The sequence below is a fragment of the Protomyctophum parallelum genome (genome assembly GCF_964188405.1).
Source record: "Protomyctophum parallelum genome assembly, chromosome: 4".
Taxonomy (NCBI): Eukaryota; Metazoa; Chordata; class Actinopteri; order Myctophiformes; family Myctophidae; genus Protomyctophum; species Protomyctophum parallelum.
In genome coordinates, this window is record NC_139700.1 from 45,088,832 (window position 1) to 45,108,982 (window position 20,151).

Consider the following 20,151-nt stretch of genomic DNA (forward strand, 5'->3'; position numbering starts at 1 on the left):
TGCTGAGGGCTGAGCTGAGTAAACAAACAGACTTTGCAACTTTGCAATGGTCAATTTAGAACCATGAGAGAGTTCCCTCAGGGAACTCTCACTTTGAAAACCACTTCAGCCTTGGATCAAGACTATGTATTTTATCGATTTGGACAGATATGAAACTAATGCAAGCTAAAGTCGGACTGCATGGTTTATTTAAAAATACATAGTCTTTTGGTCCAAGGCTAAGAACCACTGGCCTATTAGAAGAGAACACACTTTGCGTCGTTTGCGATATATGTTTTAGAATTTAGATGATCCTAGTTTAAATGCAATGACAGGTACTTTGGACTTTACTCTCTTGCATGAATGTATAGCTGTCTAATATGGAGGTCAGTGCGTTAGCCAGGGCTACATAGATATAGCATCTAGGCTAGCTCCTCTGTGGTGGTGTTCTTCTCTCTGCTCTATGGCGTTAGGCGGAGTTCTCCTACTGTAACTGTACGCAATATTATTAGCTAACTGTACAGTATGTTCTCCTCATTTCAACGATAACGATACTTATTATGTTGACTCTAATCTGCTTGCCTTGCACACAAACTGGTCAAATCTAGACCCGGATGTGAGCACTGTCTCTCTCTCCAGGCTTTTCACACAGTAGAGTAGACCGACCCCCCTATATTATAATTTATGGCTATTGGTATTATTAATAATAATAATATTAATAATAATACCGGTAATAATAATAGTAATAATAATACAAAAACTAAAAAGGAAAGAGAAAGCTATAAAAATACATAAAAAGGAGCAAAACTGTAGTTTCATACTAGCAGCAGTAATATTAATAGATCAGCATAGGCCTATATGTATATTATGTACAATAAAATGCACATACAGTATAAGACTGGCATAATTTAAGTTTCTGCCCGACAGCAACTATATGCAACGGTTCAAGCAAACCTGTCCTAACTCCTAATATTAGTCATTACAAGACTATAGCCCATTCCATTCTACAGATGCGGAATGGAAATGTTTTGTGCCAGGGACCCCCAGAAGATAAGATTTGGTTTAAAAGAAATGCACTATACATTTTTTCACACTTTCAAAAATAGCAGATGTACAAGCTTGCAGTGCGGCACAAAGTTGACATGCTGTGAGCTTGTATATCTGCTACAGATGATGTCACTGGTATTATAGAGTTCTGTCCATAGTCCTCTGATTAGACACAAATTGTGGCATATTATAATGAACATTAGTTTATATGACCAATTCTACGAAGATACGGTAGGTTGGAAATTGGTGAAGTTGTCCATTCCCTTGCAGTGGTGAACTACTTTATACTTTGAGTACTGGGGTTGAGTACCACATTATCCATATATATAAAAAAATATATAGATACCATATAGAAAAAATATATATAGATACCATATATAAAAAAATATATAGATACCATATAGAAAAAAATATATATATACCATATAGAAAAATATATATAGATGCCATATAGAAAGAAAATATATAGATACCATATAGAAAAAATTTATATAGATACCATATAGAAAAAAAATATATAGAAACCATATAGAAAAAAAATATATAGATACCATATAGAAAAAATATATAGATACCATATAGAAAAAATATATATAGATACCATATAGAAAAAAAATATAGATACCATATAGAAAAATATATATAGATACCATATAGAAAAAATATATATAGATACCATATAGAAAAAATATATATAGAAACCATATAGAAAAAATATATATAGATACCATATAGAAAAAAATATATAGATACCATATAGAAAAAATATATATAGATACATATAGGAAAAAAATATATAGAAACCATATAGAAAAAATATATATAGATACCATATAGGAAAAAATATATATAGATACCATATAGAAAATATATATATAGATACCATATAGAAAAAAAAATATATACCATATAGAAAAAATATATATAGATGCCATATAGAAAAAAGATATATAGATACCATATAGAAAATATATATATAGATACCATATAGAAAAAATATATATAGAAACCATATAGAAAAAATATATATACCATATAGAAAAAATATATAGATACCATATAGAAAAAATATATATAGATAACATATAGAAAAAATATATAGATACCATATAGGAAAGAATATATATAGATACCATATAGAAAAAAATATATATAGATACCATATAGAAAAAAATATATAGATGCCATATAGAAAAAAAATATATAGATGATGATAGTTTGTTGGTACGACTTGTCAAGCGGAATCTTTAAGGCACGCTCCTCTGATTGGCCTACCGAACCGAACGGCCCCTTCTGATTGGCCTACCAAACCGAACGGCCCCTTCGGGTTCTTCCGTTTTTCTTCCGCTATGCTTCGCAAGGAATCTGGGGAAAGCTTGCCAATGCAACAGTGTTGTTTTTGTCGACTAATCTAAAACTAAGACGAAAAATGTTTGCCGACTACCTTTTTTTCACTGACGAAAACTAATTGGAAACTACGTAAATGAAATGCAATACAAGTGTTTTTATTTTATTTTTAACTAATCAGGTTTAGGGATGTCAGTAACGGATAGTTTCCCAACCGGTTACCCGTTAGGATTAACCGGTTCATTACTGGATAGTGGTTGATTTTTTTTCTTTTTTTAATAGGCTACCCCAAATGTAATATGCATGTATAGGCTACATAATTAAAGTTGGTAGACGAATGGTATACATTTATTTATGCTCCTTTTTAAAAGACAAACAAAAAAGCAACATTTAACAATATAAATAAATTGTTGTCAATAAACAACGCATCGCATCTGCATGATGCTGATGAATGCATCTGCGCGTCTACAGTACAGAGGTCCGCCGGTTCTAGTCCAACACATAAATAAATCCAGTCCAGAACTGAGCAACTTATACCTATAAAGCCACTGGACGCATGGGCTAAGCCTTTTTTTATTATTAAGGAAGATCAGTATGCATGTCACCGTGTTCTGTTTGTTGACTTTTCGCTGACGAGAAAACCCTCAAACATCGATAGCACATGGCTAACTTTTGATAGCCGTAAGCCGTGCCAGTGTGGAGACGGATAGGAGGAGAAGGAGGAGGAAGCGGCAGCGGCGGCTGTAAACGTTCTCCCTCCAGGCCAAATGGCCAATAATGGATTTAATAATGTAGGTCTCTGCATTGATACGGTCGACATGTGTTCATCTCGTCTCGCTGTCACTCGCTAACATTTTGACTACCGCAAAGCTACCGTTGTAACTTGTAGCCAACTAGCCATTGAAGTACAACAGAGAACGGGGACATTGAGGGGGCAGAAAACAGAGCCCGAGCGCTGTTCATGCAGCCTGGAGTGCGACAAGCTGGGCGGCGCAAATAGCAATTTTAGGCATGTGTGCAACATGACAACTGTTTTAAAGTATTGTACAGTGACAACTACAGTCTCTGTAATGTTTATGTTGTACTATTACTAAAAACGATCTAAAATAAAGGGATTTAAGATCAGAACACGCATTTATTATTATGCAAATTAACCGTTAAAGCTGATAAAAATATCCGGATGTTTCTTAACGGTCGGCTAACCGGTTAACCCCTGACATCTCTAATCAGGTTGGAGTATGGGAACATCCTCCCTCCTGGGGAAGAGGAAGTCCAGTTCGGCTGTTCCAGAGCAACCTCCTGACCCCAAGCGCCCCACCCCTGGCGAGTCACCTGACCTCCAGGAGCCAATGACATCATCACCCACCGTCGGAGATGCTCCTCCCACTACCACTACTACTCCTTTGAGGTGAGAATCCACCACACCACCTAGCACTCACCTCTTCAGACTCTATCTCACCATCCTAGCACTCACCGTCCTCTACAGTGCTAGGGGGTGAGGCAGAGTGTGTAGAGTCTACACACTCGGCCTCACCCCCTAGCACTCACCTCTTCAGACTACCTAGTCACCACTCAGCCCAGGCCCTCTACAGCCCGATATGGCACAGCTGTTTACAGGCCGGCCCGAAGCCTGACACCTTTTCTATAGCGTGTGCTGCTTTCACTGGTGCGCGGCGCTGCACTGTCTGTCAGCTGCACTGTCTGTCAGCTGTGCTTTACTCTCACGCTGATAAAAAAAAAGAATCCACACAATAATAAGTCTCAAGCACACTGTGGTAGTAATTCTAATGCAGTATTTGTGACCGAGAGCTCATCTCTGAACGGAAAGCTTTTCCTTCACCCGCTGTGCTGTTCTTAGGCCTATTGTTTCAAATGTACAGAATGTCATTTAGCATGTTGTTAAACATATGCTGGGTTCATCATTGTTTACAATGGTATCCTATAGTTTCTTCGAGGCACACACATTGCTCACTCTGCACTCTACCTATGTGACTAATCACCTTGTTTATTGACTAGGGTTCATGTTTACTCTGATCTCACAAGTCACTCTGAACAAGTGGGCCTGATTAATGTCTACCCAACAGCCAATCAGCTGCTGACGTTGACCCGTCCAGGACAGTGAAACAAGAAGAACCTGTCGAGATCCTTGATAGTGAAGATGATGATGATGGTGGTGGTGCTGGTGGGACCAGGTCTTCCTCTGACTCTGGCTGTGATGATGTAGAACTATTGAACAACGTTCCACACGACGACTCCGACTCCGACACCCACCTGAAGGTCCAACCTCAACCACAAGCTGCTGAGCAATCAGGTCGGTCATTCTCTGAATGTTTGATCTTTGTGCGAAAGATCAATGGCTCTCGAACCTTTTCCGGGCCGCAGCCGCGCAAAATGATCATATTTTAACGGGGGATCGACCCCCTATACCCTGACAAGCACTTGGAATTATTAGGAGTTGAGGCCATTACATTTTGTTTGACTCGTTTCCACAGATTAATATTGTAAAAAAATAGCCGAACTACGAGCCGCTGTGGAGCCCATCACACACCGTCTGCGAACGCTGCGCGTCAAAACAGCCGCCGACGGGCGTTCACGCCTCGCCTGACGCTCCGATACGCCACGGTTCTATTTTCCAGTGCCGCGTCGCTGCGCACCCGGTGTGTGTTGGGCTTGAGCTTGTAGATCAGCTATTTTCACAATGTTTTGCCTCTTTCTTAGGTAATATTTGGCCAATGTTAGTTTATTTGCTTAGTATATTTTTTGAGGGGCGCCAGCCCCTACTATATACAGGTTTGTCTTTAGTTCAATGTTTGTTTTGTAAATGCCATTGACAATGAAGGGAAAATGTACGTCATAATGTGCCTCATTACGTCTTATTGTCTCTTTATTGTTAATGGTGTTTAATGTTTGTGTTGGCTTCGTTTTTTTTACATCACCAATACATCACCTAATCAACATGAGTTAGACTTTAATATATTAGCGCCGCTCACTTCACATGGGTGTGATTTTCTTTATATAGGTATTATAATGTCTTAAAAGTCCTTAAATTGTTACATTAGAAATTTGCAGATGCCCTAGTTACAGACCTGTAAGGGTCCATTTGGTACATGTGTACACTCTCAAAGTTGTCCATATGGTTCCATGTGTACACTCAGAGTTACAGACCTGTACGTGTCTATTTGGTTCCATGTGTACACTCAGAGTTACAGACCTGTAAGGGTCCATTTGGTTCCTGGTGGTCCCTGGACCCCACCTTGAGAATGTGTGCGTTCATGTTCATTCCTTTCCATAGAGGCCAACACACCCTGCTGCTCTGCTGCCACCATGTGGCTGATAAAGTCAAATGCTGCAGAAATAGTATTTTATTTTACAGGATTTAAAATGGTCATACAGGTTTATTTGTTCCTACAAACATAATGTGTAGTTTTCAGGACCGGGAAGAAGAATAGAGATGGAAAGACAAATTGGTCGGATAATTAAATATAAAAAAGAAAAGATCCCAAATCTTTCAGCTCGAGAGACTCATATAAGAGAGTCTTCCCCGGCCAGGACCCCAAATGAAAATATCAAATCTACAAGCTCACATCACAGCGTGTTGTGAGCTTGTAGATCTGATATTTTCACTACTTCTTTAAAGTTTATTTTTAAACTGTATGGAATTATTTGATTTATTTCCTCCTTTAAAAAAAATATATAATTATTGTTTGAATTCGTTTTTAATTCAAACGAATAATAATTTTGAAAAACTTTTTAAATAATAATAACTGCCTGTTATGATGCCTGAAGAAGGTCAGTAGACCGAAAGCTTGCAAATTAATCCTTTGATTGAGCACAGATTTGAGTGTGCGGAGCCTCACTTAATCCTTTCTTTATTATACTTTTGTGACTCCAGCACCTCACTTAAGTTTTTTCAGCAGATGAGCTGTGTTTTTCTTTCTTTTATTTTTTTCTTTCTTTTTTTTTTAAACATTTTTGTCTAATAATAATAATAACTAAAAACTTGTAGAAATAGAAAAATAAAGGGATATTTACTCACGGCTGATGAAAATGGGAAACAACTGCAGGACTCATTTGAGTACCCCCTTGACAACGAGTTGCTGCAACTCAAGAGAGTATCCTCTAGTGAAGTTTCAAATAAATAAACGTGTGTGTGTGCTGTTTGTGCTTTTAATGGCCGCAGGTGGCTCTAGCGAGGTGGACATGTGCGACGCGTCCTCCTCTCCCACGCTCTCCACCAGAGGATCTCCAGGAATGTCCCCTCCGTCCACCCCGAGCCGCTCCGCCCACCACAGTCCACCTTCTTCTCCTCCTGTTCTTCGTCTCAGCTTGTCTCCCGGCGGCCTGCTCGCCAAGCGTCCTACGGCCACGCCGCCCCCCTCGTCCTCCCCTCACCGCATCACCCTGGTCCACTCCCGGGGGGGAGGCTCCGACGTGACCGTGATGTGCCACTACTGTCCCAGGTTAGAAGAGCTGTGTGCGTTGTTCCCGCAAAATATAAACGAGGAGGTGACCAGACAGACGGTGGCCTTGTGGTTAGAGTGTCCGCCCTGAAACTGGGAGGTCGGGGGTTCGATCCCCGGGCTGGGTCATACCAAAGATGGTTTATGTATGAAGATGGGCCAACTTCATTGGAGCCACTTAGACGCAAAATGGTACACAAAGCCTACAAAATGGTCTCCTAAATATAGTAGGCGTGGTTTGCTTCCCCCCGACCTCCACCCCCTCCCCCCCCCTGACAACAACACAGTTTCCACACTCAGTCTAGTCTATTAAAAAGTCTCTCCCTAATAGAGTTGTAGAATGGCATTTCATTTTCAATTTCCTTTAGATCACACAGACTACACATAATCTATCCTCCTCAACCGTGCCTACATATCTGCCTGTCTCAATATGCAGACCAAGTATGCCAGCTCTAATTTGGGCACATAAGGATCGTTTCTAATCGTTTTAAATATGTCCATTCATTTCACATTATAATATTCACATATTCTCATCTTAAATATGGGGTCAGAGCCCCCTATGTGTTGTTTGTTGCTGGGATAAAGAAATGTTATTAACAAAGTAGCCTGGGGTCCACCTATGCAGCTCCCGGCAGGATCCGCCGGGAGAATCTAAACGCAGCTGTGCGACATGAGACTAATTAGTTGGAGCGACAGAGAGAGAGAGAGGTGTGTGTGTTGTACGTGTGTGTGTGTCAATTTAACGAAGGTGCAGACGATCAGAAATCAGCAGAGAGTGATCGACGTTTGTACTACTCTATGCCGAATTGAAGTGGACTCGGACCCAGACTTTTTTTTTCTCCCTGGAAATAAAAACGTCTGGGTTTCCGAGGGTATTAACAAAGTAGATTTTCTCCTGATTTGTCTCGCTAAAAGAAGCCACTTGTCTATGAATATCTTGTAAATATTGTGTGCCTTGTGATAATCGGGTCCAGTATTTAGTTCAGTGACCATGGAGCTAAGGAATGGTTCAGAAGCTGTGTTCACGTCCCATTGGAAATGAATAGACTCCAACATTCTTCCCGTCTCCTAATAATGTTACCGCCCACCTCACGCAGATATGGGAAGTAAAGTCGGCCTCTCTTGCTAATTCTCCTCTTGGGACATACCAAAGACTGTAAAAATGGTACCCAATGCCTCCCTGCTTGGCACTCAGCATCAAAGGGTTGGATTGGGGGGGTCAAATCAACTAATCAAATGATTCCTGTGTGCGGCACGGCTGCAGCTCACCGCTCCAAGAGATGGGTTAAATACGGAGGACAAATTTCGCTGCGGTAACGGTGTGTGACAAATCGTACGACTTTGACTTTCACGTATAGTCTCGCTCCCAACCAATCGGATTATCCCACATTTTATGACTGCAACATTGTTTCCAGAAAAGGACACGCTGTGATTGGCCACTCTCTCGCTCTCGAACATGATTTACTATTCTGTGCCGGGTGTCGGGTCGCAACTGAGTCGGCTCAATCGAACATCGCAACGTTCGGCGCGGCAACTCGCGGCACGCCTCTGTCGCGGTCAAAAACTATACTTTACCGACCAAAAAAACTGTTGTTATAGGCGAGAGACACTTCGGCGTTGGCCACAGAAGCGGGCTGTGATAATAAGCAATTAAGCACAAGCCGTGTATAGGGTTTTGAATGTTGCAGAGCATGACTTGACCTTCGCACTGTCTGGCTTCAACTATTATATTAAAGTCAGAGTTGACAAGTCCGATCAACAAATATTTAAGTATTCTTTCTCACCCGAAAAATGTGTTTATAGAACAATCAAACATGGCTCATGTCTTTGGCCTCATTTAGAATTCCAGGATGTATTAAATATGCCAATATGCCACACCTGTAGGAACAACCCCTTTGCCACGGCCCTGCCCTGCCCTCCCCCAAAAAAAAGGAAAAAAAGAAAAAACAGCCACAAACAAACCCAAAACTAAAACACATGTCCCTCACACACCTGTATCACTATGGCAAGAGGCAATAGTAGACTAATTTAGTCTTTTAGTTCTGCTATTTGTTTGGCCAATGTTCCCCCTGGAATATAAAAGCTATTAATTAACCCATTTAGACCTGAGGACGATTCTACGAATGTCTTCTAAACCCTATGTTTCTATGTGTCAGTGGTTCTCAACTTTTTTCATGTCAAGGACCACTAGAATTATTTGTATTTGTGGCCGCCGACCCCATCTGAAGATATGTTGTTCCAGGCACCCCCCCCCACCACCCCCCCCACCAGAAGCAAAGATTTGAGTTAAAAAACCAAAAGAATATAGTATTCAAAGACTTGCGCCACATTCTTCGCGATTATTAAAAAATAGCATACCACGAGCTCGCTTGTAGATCTGCTATTTTTCAATAGCTAAAGTATAACATAATGCTATAAAACACCAAAAGGAGGTTCCCCGCCCCCCCCCCCCCCCCCCCCCCCCCCACAAAATGGGTTAATAATAATACATTAATGCATCCCATAATGAATTATAAACCCCTATAGTTCCAGGCAGCAGTGTGCGGTGAAGACCTGCCTGGTGTGCGGGGCCTCCATGTGCCCCGAGCACCTGCGGCCCCACCTGGACAGCCCCGTGTTCCAGAGCCACACGCTGGTGCCCCCCGTGGAGGACACGGCGCCCTGGCGCTGCGCCGAGCACCAGGAGATGAACCGCATCTACTGCCGGCCGTGCGCCGTGTGCGTGTGCACCGTGTGCACGGTGATCGGCACGCACCGGGGCCACGCCTGCATCAGCATCCGGGAGGCCGAGAGGGAGCTGAGGGTGAGGCGGTCGCACACACGACCACGACCACGACCACGACGCGACACGACACGCGTTCTGTTCTGTTCTGTTCTGTTCTGTTCCGTCTGTCTCACTCCTGCTGCTTTTTTTTATCCCACGGTTTTGTAACGCTTTTTTTTTTTTTTCACCCAGTGTCAATTAGGGGCATTAACCCATTCTGACCTGAGATCAGATTCTAAAAATGTCTTCTACATCCTGACAGTTTTCTGAAAAAGCTATGTTTCTATCTCAGTCGTTCTTCGATTTAAAAAAAATAGCAGATCTACAAGCTCATAGCGCGCCACCGAGTGGCGCGCTATGAGCTTGTAGATCTGCTATTTTTAAAATAGCTAAAGCACAACATAATGCTAACACCAAAAGGGGTCCTCGCCCAAAATGGGTTAACCAACTAGTCAACTATTCAACTAGTCTACTAGTAAATCCACTACTCGACCTTGTTGGTACTAGTTGATAAGAAGAAAAAAATACTTATTTTATTTTTTATTTATTTTGTAGGCCTCAGAATCAGGTAGATTATAGTTATAGTCACCAATGCACACAGTTTTTAAATGTACAAATATTTATTTTACAAATTATTTTGTATTATTATTATTTTTACATAATGGGTAGTTAAACAACTAGTCGACTAGTAAACTAGTCAACTAGTAAAAAGGACTAGAAGTGAATGCCCTGGTGTCAATTATCTAATGTAATCCTGGGCGCTACACTTCCTCTGCCAACCTGGGGGGGCAGCGGACTGACCTCATGCTTCTTTTCATTCCACTTTCCAAGTTCCTCTCTAGTGCAGCGTTTGTTGTGGTTTCTGCTTGTTTCTGCTTCAAAATGTGTGTGCGTGTGTGTGTGACATACTGTTGTTTTATTACATCAGGTCACATTGAAGGATGACATCAAACATCTTCAGGAGAATGAACAGACGCTGGTCAACAGAGTGACTCAACTCACACACCAGAAACAACAGTACCAGGTACACACAAACCAGCTGCACACTTATTCATGTGTACAGACAGACTTACTCCTACTTGGCCTTTGACAGGCTGGAATGGCTTAGGGTTGACGACAGAGTACAGCATCTTGCAATTAGGGATGCACCGATCCGATACTCGTATCGGAGATCGGCGCCGATCCAGGCTAAAATTCTAGATCGGGTATCGGTGGCAAATGGGCCGATCCATTATCCGATCCGATAATTATGTGTAATTACAGTATGAAAACAACTCTACCTCCTCTGTGACACAGCAGTGTAGTATTGACAGTATAACATGTGGAATGCAGCCAGGCTAGCCTGCTCACACATTAACCTGGTCTAATTGTTGCACAGTTATTTAATAAATAATTCAGTGCATTTATATCTGTGTTTGTTACATTTTGCTTTACAAAGTAGGGAAAGTAATGTTTAAGTCAAGCCTTGATGTTGCCTTACACAAAATAATGATTCCAGACTCCACACAGTGAGGCATACAGCTTAATAGGTTATTACGTTTCTTTGTGGGGGGTATCGGATCGGTACTCTGTATCGGCAGATACTGGACCCCCATGTATCGAAATCGGTATCGAATGCCAAAAAGCCGGATCGGTGCATCCCTACTTGCAATGGGTCTGGTCCACAAGATTCGATACACCACCAAGACACCCTATACCTGTCTAGATACTTCCTTAATGTTAACGAAGTCCACACCTACAACACCAGAGGGAGTGCAACGAACCATGTGCAACCCAGATTCGGCACAAACAAGGGACTACATTCTTTTCACTCCTATGCCACCAAAATGTGGAACGCCCTACCAACAGCCATTGAGACATGCAAATCCCTTGACTCCTTCAAAACCTACGGATGGCTGCAATTCTAAACTGGCCCCCGTAAAATCAGAATCCCCCCCCACCCCTTATTATTATTACTTAACCCATTCTGAACGGAAACCCATTTTGGTGTTAGCATCATGTTATGCTTTAGCTATTGAAAAATAGCAGATCTACAAGCTTGTAGTGCGCCACCGAGTGGCGCACTACAAGCTTGTAGGTCTGCTATTTTTGAAAAATCGAAGAACGACTGACATTTTTAGAATCTGATCTCAGGTCAGAATGAGTTAATCAGACCAGTGTGTGTCCAGTGGAAACCTCGTATGAATCTGATCTCAGATCAGAATGAGTTAATCAGACCAGTGTGTGTCCAGTGGAAACCTCGTATGAATCTGATCTCAGGTCAGAATGGGTTAATCAGACCAGTGTGTGTCCAGTGGAAACCTCGTATGAATCTGATCTCAGGTCGGAATGGGTTAACCACCTCATTAGCTGACCCAAAGTCCCCCAGGGATCTGTACTAGGGTCACCTCCTGTTTTTTTTTGCTCCACACTAAAAATAAGGGATAGAGAAGCTGAAGCATCCAAACGTGATGTCTGTATGTGTAGCAGTCAGAGCTCTTTCTACAGATGGATTTCTGTCAAAATTAATTATTTGTCACAGGATTTTTTTTTTACAGTAAATGGCTGTGATCTTGTGAATACCATTTGGGTGTTTTAAGCATCATGTTATGCTTTAGCTGTTGAAAAATAGCAGATCTACAAGCTCATAGCGCGGCACCGACTGCCGCGCTATGAACTTGTAGGTCATATATCAAATACTGAATCAAGCAACTTGAAAACTGTCTGGGGTGTCACACAAACACTAGAGTAGAAAGTTAAAAACTTAAAATGACCCCAAACATGTTTTGAAAGTCAAATATACACAGGAAATCATCATAGAGGGGGTAATAAGGGAAAATAATATGTATACAGTGAGGGGGAAAAGGGGTGGATTATTAACCCATTATGGGCGGGAACCCCTTTTGGCGTTCTAAGCATTATGTTATACTTTACCTATTGAAAAATAGCAGATCTACAAGCTCATAGCGCGGCACCGAGTGCCGCACTACGAGCTTGTAGGTCTGCTATTTTTTTGCAAATCTTTGATTCTATTCTTTTTAACGTTTTTAACCCAAATTTGGTTCTGGGAGGTCCCTAGGACTACGTACATATTTTCAGATGGGGGTCGGCGGCCAAATACATATAATTCTAGGGGTCCTTGACATGAAAATGTTTGAGAACATGAAAATGTTTTGAGAAACATAGGGTTTTCAAGAAAACTGTCATAATTTAGGTGCTATTTACACGAGGATGGTGTTCATAAAAAACGGCAAAATAAAGTACCGTTTAGCGCTGTCATTTAGACGAGAACGGTGTTCTCAGGAGGTGAAAACGCATCGAAGTGAAAACGCCTCCCAGAGTGCAAATCTTTGAGAACACCGTTTCCTATGGTCTCCATATAAACAGGCAAAACGGTGAATCCGCAAAACTTATGACATCATGGCTCACGTTAATTGGCTCACAGCGGCAGCGCATAGCCTATGTTTATTACATTGATGCAGAGCAATATCATTATGATATAATGGAGTTCCTGAACAAGCCTCCCTCCTCGCCTACAAAGTGCTGCTCATCAGCGATGTTGAATGTAAAACCATGATGTAAATAAAAAGCCTTGTGAAGTTGTGATAGACGGCAGCCGCGGCAGCAACGTTTATTTAATAAATATATATCATCCCGTGGCGCGCCCAGAGCAGTGTTGCGCCGCTTGCGTCTTCTTCTTGTACGTGGGTGACCTGTCTATTTGGCAGCCCGTTATCGCCACCTAGCGACAGTATAGCATAATAGCACATTATATCATAACTTGTGCGTTCTCGTGTAAAGGGTAAGAAAAAATGAGAACGCAACGGGACTTTGACGTGTTATATGGAGATGGTCCCCGTCTAAAAGAGGCCTTAGAAGGCATTTGTAGAATCGTCCTCATGGTCTAAAAGTGGGTTAAACTATAACAACAACTCTCCCCCCCGTCTTCCAGACCCTCTTACAGACGGCGCGCGCCGACGTCTCCCAGCAGTATGTGGCGATGCGGGAGGCCCTGGAGCAGGAGGAGAGCACGGCGCTGCAGTGCGTGGAGCGCGAGGAGCGGCGCTGCGTGGGCGGCCTGGAGGAGACGCTGTGCTCCTTCCGGAGCGGCCTGGCCTCCGTCCAGCAGGGGCTCCACTCCCTGGAGACGCTGGCCGACGCCAAGGGGGAGCAGAGGCTGCAGGAGCAGGCCTTCATCATGGTGAGATGATGACGACGATGTTAACACATTCTGACCTGAGATCAGATTCTAAAAATGTCTTCTGTGTCAGTCGCTCTTCGATTTTTCAAAAATAGCAGACCTACAAGCTCGTAGTGCGCCACTCGGTGGCGCGCTATGAGCTTGTAGATCTGCTATTTTTAAAATAGCTAAAGCATAACATAGTGCTAACACCAAAAGGGGTTCCCGCCCTAAATGGGTTAATACCTCTTATCTTCCAGTGTTGATTTCATCCACTTAAAACCCATTTAGACCTGAGGACGGTTCTACAAAATGTCTTCTAAAAATCCTGACGGTTTTCTTGAAAAATCCATGTTTCTATGTCAGTGGTTCTCAAACACTTTCATGTCAAGGACCCCCAGAATTATATGTAATTGGCCGCCGACCCCCCCATCTCAAAATATGTTGTTCCAGGGACCCCTCCAGAAGCATAAGATTTGAGTTAAAAACGTTCGCTCTGAAAGAATATATATATTCTGCTACGAGCTTGTACATCTGCTATCTTTCAAGAGCTAAAGCATAACATAATGCTTGAAACACCAAAAGGGGTTCCCGGTTCCCGCCCAAAATGGGTTTTTAACTAAGACGAAAAATGTTTGTCGACTACCTTTTTCCACTGACGAAAAACGAAATGAAAAATAAAATATGATGGACTAAAACTAAGACTAAATATACTGACAATTTCGTCAACAAATAAAAACTAGACGTGTTAGGAAGGGACTAGTGGACAAGAGATCCAGTATAAGTCATTTTACAATTAGTTGCATGCTGAAAATAGACAAGCTCACAACGTGTCACGCTGCGACGCGTTGTGGTCTTGTACATCGGCTATTTTCAGCAAGAGCATAGACGTTCAATAGTCTAAAATGAATAATACAGCTATATTGTTGGAGTGTTGGAGAAAAAGGGAAGTTTGACCACTTAAACCCAACCGTTCTTTCCCCATCTACACCAAATATCTTAACCAACAAATAGCAGATCTACAAGCTCACACTGCTTCAAACATATCTTCTTCTTCTTCTTCTGTCTGATCACAGGAATACAGCAAGGTGGCCCAAATGTAAGTCACTTCTATTTTCAATTCCATTTCATTATCGTTCCAAACAGCCTATCTGTACAGTATGTGTGTAAATAAACCAGTGGGATTGTCATTTCAGCCACAGCGCTCTCTTTTACACCCGAGGATTAGCCTCTGTACCAGGCTTTCATTTTTGTTGGTGCAAAAATTGAAAGCCTGGAGGAACGCATTGGCCGCTCTGGTCTAAAAGTGGGAGTCAACCCTTCCGGGTGGGCGTCGCTCCAAATTATGTGATGTAGCGCTGCACTAGGGGGGAGAGGAGGGGCCGGGGGTGACGGACAGATCGATGAGATCCAATCAGGGCGTGCGCAAATCTGAGCCGCGACCCGCCCCTCTAGACCAGAAACCTAACACGTTAGCTCAGGCTACCCGAGGATAGAATCTGTTTCTGTGACGTGACGTGTATGTGTGTCTCTAGACTCAGTGACATGGTGGACAGTGTCTCAGTGTATGCGTGTCTCTAGACTCAGTGACATGGTGGACAGTGTCTCAGTGTGTGTGTATCTCTCTATAGTCTATAGACTCTGTTACCGTGTCTTAATTCAGAGGGTTCACCCTTCAAGGTGCGGTACTAGTAGGGTGGGTGAGGGCGCTACCCTGCGGAGGGAAGGTCAGGCACGCGTTCTGCGACTGCCTGTGAATTGGGACGGCGTTCACTTCGGAGCTGAGCGTTCCCGAGTGGCAGCCATTAATTAGTGTTGCCACCGCAGTATTTTTAAACCTCCTTTAAACGCCCTCAAACTACTACCAAAACATGGGGGACAGTAGTGAGGACAGTGTCTCAGTGTGTGTGTATGTCTCTGTAGACTCAGTGACATGGTGGACAGTGGGGTGAACAGTCTCTCAGTGTGTGTGTGTGTGTGTGTGTGTGTGTGTGTGTGTGTGTGTGTGTGTGTCTCTAGACTCAGTGACATGGTGGACAGTGTCTCAGTGTGTGTGTGTGTGTGTGTGTGTGTGTGTGTGTGTCTCTAGACTCAGTGACATGGTGGACAGTGTCTCAGTGTGTGTGTGTGTGTGTGTGTGTGTGTGTGTGTGTGTGTGTCTCTAGACTCAGTGACATGGTGGACAGTGGGGTGGACAGTCTCTCAGTGTGTGTGTATGTCTCTGTAGACTCAGTGACATGGTGGACAGTGTCTCAGTGTGTGTGTGTCTCTGTAGACTCAGTGACATGGTGGACAGTGGGGTGGACAGTGTCTCAGTGTGTGTGTATGTCTCTGTAGACTCAGTGACATGGTGGACAGTGTCTCAGTGTGTGTGTGTCTCTGTAGACTCAGTGACATGGTGGACAGTGGGGTGGACAGTGTCTCTCAGGCTCCAGAGGTGGACACAGCTCGTCTCTCCTGCCTGCAGAAATGGACCGAGAAGAGACTGGACAACGTGGTCATTTCTCTGCCCGACAGGGACCCCTACAGGCTGCTGTGTGAGTAGCGTCTATCTTTGTTTTGATAATTAGAATTATCATACTGTAATAATAATAAAGTCCCTCTTCTCCCTTATGCCCTTCTGGCTCCCAAACTGTGGAACGAACTCCCCATTGCAGTTAGAACTTCAGAATCATCTCTAGAAGTGTGTGTGCAATTTTCTTCCGTCGACTACCTTTTTTCACTGACGGAAACTAAATAAAAACTAAGCTATGATGACTAAAACTAAGACTAAATATACTGACAATTTCGTCAACAAATAAAAACTAGACTAAAATGTTAGGAAGGGACTATAGTGGATAAGAGATCCAGTATAAGTCATTTTACAATTAGTTGCATGCTGAAAATAGCTACCGGTAATCTACAAACCTTGTAGATCAGCTATTTTCAGCAAGTGTAAAAACAGTCATTATGACGGCATCACTGCCCACCAAAATACATTTTGTTCGAATAAATCAACTGTAGATTTAGTCGACAAAAATCTTATGATATTTAGTCGACTAACACTAAAACATTCCAGGTGACTAAAATGTGACAAAAAAAAGAAAACTATTCAAGAGACTATGACTAAAACTAAAAATCTAAATTTGCTGCCCAAAAACAACACTGGTGTGTATGTGCGTGTGTCCTGACCCAGATGGGACGGTTCCTGTCCTAGACGTGGACACGGCCCACCCCAAACTGCTGCTGTCGGCAGACGACAGGACGGTGACGCACACTGAGCTCCAGCAGGCCTATCCGGAGCAGGGGGCTCGATTCAGTGCCTTCCCCCAGATCCTGGCCTCCTCGCCGCTGACGGGAGGCCGCTGCTACTGGGAGGTGCGGGTGTCTTCAGACGAGGGCCGCTGGAAGGTGAGGGCTGTGGTTGAAAGTTATGCTATTTACGTTATGTACTGTTACTTAAGTAATCACCTTTTAAAGTGCTTTTTTACTTTACTTGAGTATACCTTTTTCAATATTGTACACTTACTTACTTACTTATATTGTACAATTTCTTAATGACGGATGAAGCCACAAATGTCCCAAGAAACTAGCTAGCCTAGCCACCGAGTCTGCTGCGCTCTGGGAGAACAACACAGCTGACTTATTTGTTTTAATTGGGTCTTCCATGATGCTGGTTTGAAGCACGGCTAGAAGGCTGTTTCAACCAATCATGTTTTAGCAAATGTAACATAAACAAGGTGGAACCAGGGCGGAACAAGGCAGAAAGAGCCTGCTGCATGGTTAGTCAGTCAGGGACCAATCAGAAGGTGAATTGAGCTTCAATTGTGCCTGTGTTCGGGGGTGGGAAGCCAGTCGGGGAGGGTGATGGATAGATAGATAGATAGATACTTTATTGATCCCAGAGGGGAAATTCAGATGGTCCCACAGGCATACAATAAGGTTAAAAATACAGCACAGAAAGAGGGGGCACAGGTTAAAAAGAAAGACGAATATATTATAAATATATTATGAACAGGCATAAAAAAAAATTTAAAAGGTGTCACTAGATATTGCACGTCGTAGACCCATAACTAAACGTTTTATCTGACAGCAAAAGTATGACATTCGCAAATCACCCGTTGCTCCCGACATGCATTGCGTCCACGTGCGGTTAGGGTCAGTTTAGTGTTTGGGTATAGAGCGTCGCTGTAGACATTTCAAAAAGTATTTATTTAAAGACCTTTTAAGCCTCGTACAAAGCCAATTTGAAAGAAGAACAAAACGGCAGGTTACGACACTTTTTTGTTTTTCTTCTTTGTAATTATGTTGTGTTTGATTTGTCACAACTCGAGTTAGTGGCATAATCGTCTTTAAATAAATGCTTTTTGAAATGTCTATGGGAAAAATGAATGAGGAATTCACTTCTGGTCCTAGTGTCGTCATGAAAGGGGACGGGACAGCGATTCTCTATAGGGTGTCGGGCTAATGACACTAATGCCTCTAATGAGACAGACCTCATTCACAAGTATCAAACAAATGTGCTGTGCTCTGTCTGTGATTAATGGCTGCCACAATGCAATTCCAATGGGAGTCACACGGTTTGACCAAACATTTGTCAAACCATGTGACTCTCATTGGAGTTGCATCGTGGCATATGTTGAGGCCAATGCTTTGTTTACATGCCTTTTTATACTTTGTAAAATGGTATGTTTATGTTGTGGATTTACGTATTTATTCCACCACTAGGTGGGGCTGTGTGAGGCTCAGATGGGACGTAAAGGTCAGAAGGACGGATGCCGTTTGGGTTTCAACACGTCTTCGTGGTGCCTGAGCAGAGAGAGAGGCAAGGTGGGTGACGTGCACTGATGATTTCATCCACTAAAACTAAGACGAAAAATGTTCGTCGACTACCTTTTTTCACCTCCGTACCTGCTGCTGTTTAGATCCTCAAATAAAATGATATACCGTGCACTCGGTGCACATCGAAAAGCAAGTGATTTGAAAACAACCTGTGACATCTCTTCTTTTATATTCCTGAACCGATTTATATGACAATGGTCTCAATTGTTCATAAATAATAGTTTGTTATGAGCTGGTCCAGCTGGCTCCATTCACTGCCATGTATTCATTGCACTTCCGGTGTGAGTTTTGGCTTCCATGAAAGTGTCATGGCGCCGCCCAGTCACGTGACCATTTCCTTTCCTTCTCAAAGCTTCCTTGCCTAAAAACCAAGAAGAGACTCCTGCCGCTCGCGGCGAGAAGCATCTTTGTCCGTTGCTCTCCCCAGGTTGGCGGAGGGTGTGTAGAGCCCAGGATCACAATAGATAATTGACACAGGGGTGAAAAATGGGTTACAAAAAAATTTACAAAAAGAAAAAGAAGCATCTTTGTGACTATGCACCTTTAGTGAGATTAGTAAAAAATGTGGCCGTTGTCCCAAATGTGTGACAAATGCAACCTTGTCGATTGGTTCAGGTGGAGGCGTGTCACGACAAGATGGTCACCAGTGTGGGCGTGGCCGCAGACACGCTGCAGACGGTGGGCGTGTTCCTGGACTTTGAGGAGGGCGTGTTGTCATTCTACAGCGTGACACCGGGGGGTGCTCTGGTGCCGCTGCACTGTTTTAAGCACGGCTTCAGCGAGGCGCTGTATCCCGCTCTGAGTGTCTACAAGACACACCTGCGCGTCTGTGATCTGTTTGACGATGACAACAATTGACCCATTTTGACCTGAGATCAGATTCATATGAGGTTTCCACTGGACACACACTGGTCTGATTAACCCATTCTGACCTGAGATCAGATTAAAAAAATGTCAGTCGTTCTTCGATTTTTCAAAAATAGCAGACCTACAAGCTCGTAGCGCGCCACTCGGTGGCGCGCTACGAGCTTGTAGATCTGCTATTTTTCAATAGCTAAAGCATGACATGATGCTAACACCAAAATGGGTTCCCGTTCAGAATGGGTTAATTGATCCATCCGAGTGGATTGATAATGTTACACCTGTGTCCCTAAACGCAGCTGAGGAGTATCGGTGATCTTCTGCATCATGCGGTGCCTTTTGTGATTTTACATGTTTTGATATGGTAAATTTTAGTCCTTTTGAAGATCATGTGCGAAAGTGCTTTTATTAATTTTTTTCATGCGTGCTTTACAGCAGTGGTTCTCAAACCTGAGTTGACGCGTTCAGTGATGTAAATGGGTTTTTCAAAGTAATGGGTTCCCCGGGCCCCCACGGATGGTCCGTTAGATCAGGGTCCCAGCGACATTTTGAGTCCCCTCAACTTACTGTACTCCAACGACGTTGGAGTACAGTACGGTCTGAGTACAGTATTGCATCCCAGGCCCCCCGGAGGGTGACATGATTGTGTCCTTTCTCTATTTTGTGAGTCTGCAGGATGCAGGCGACCGGTATTTGCATCATTACGTTTTGTT

At 43.0% G+C, this 20,151-nt stretch overlaps 1 protein-coding gene across 1 annotated transcript in view; it reads left to right on the forward strand.

Annotated features, from left to right (window-relative positions):
- LOC310856872 (tripartite motif-containing protein 14) overlaps positions 1-19,545 on the forward strand; it is a 20,140-nt gene extending 595 nt beyond the window's left edge. The window contains exons 2-12 of the mRNA XM_083762384.1: positions 3,604-3,781; positions 4,458-4,684; positions 6,554-6,833; positions 9,360-9,636; positions 10,526-10,621; positions 13,529-13,777; positions 14,833-14,855; positions 16,142-16,293; positions 16,932-17,146; positions 18,464-18,565; positions 19,193-19,545. Coding sequence (XP_083618510.1) covers positions 3,604-3,781; positions 4,458-4,684; positions 6,554-6,833; positions 9,360-9,636; positions 10,526-10,621; positions 13,529-13,777; positions 14,833-14,855; positions 16,142-16,293; positions 16,932-17,146; positions 18,464-18,565; positions 19,193-19,435 — 2,042 coding nt within the window. The 3' untranslated portion in view covers positions 19,436-19,545. The remainder of the gene's footprint in view (positions 1-3,603; positions 3,782-4,457; positions 4,685-6,553; positions 6,834-9,359; positions 9,637-10,525; positions 10,622-13,528; positions 13,778-14,832; positions 14,856-16,141; positions 16,294-16,931; positions 17,147-18,463; positions 18,566-19,192) is intronic.
- The last annotated feature ends 606 nt before the right edge of the window (positions 19,546-20,151 follow it).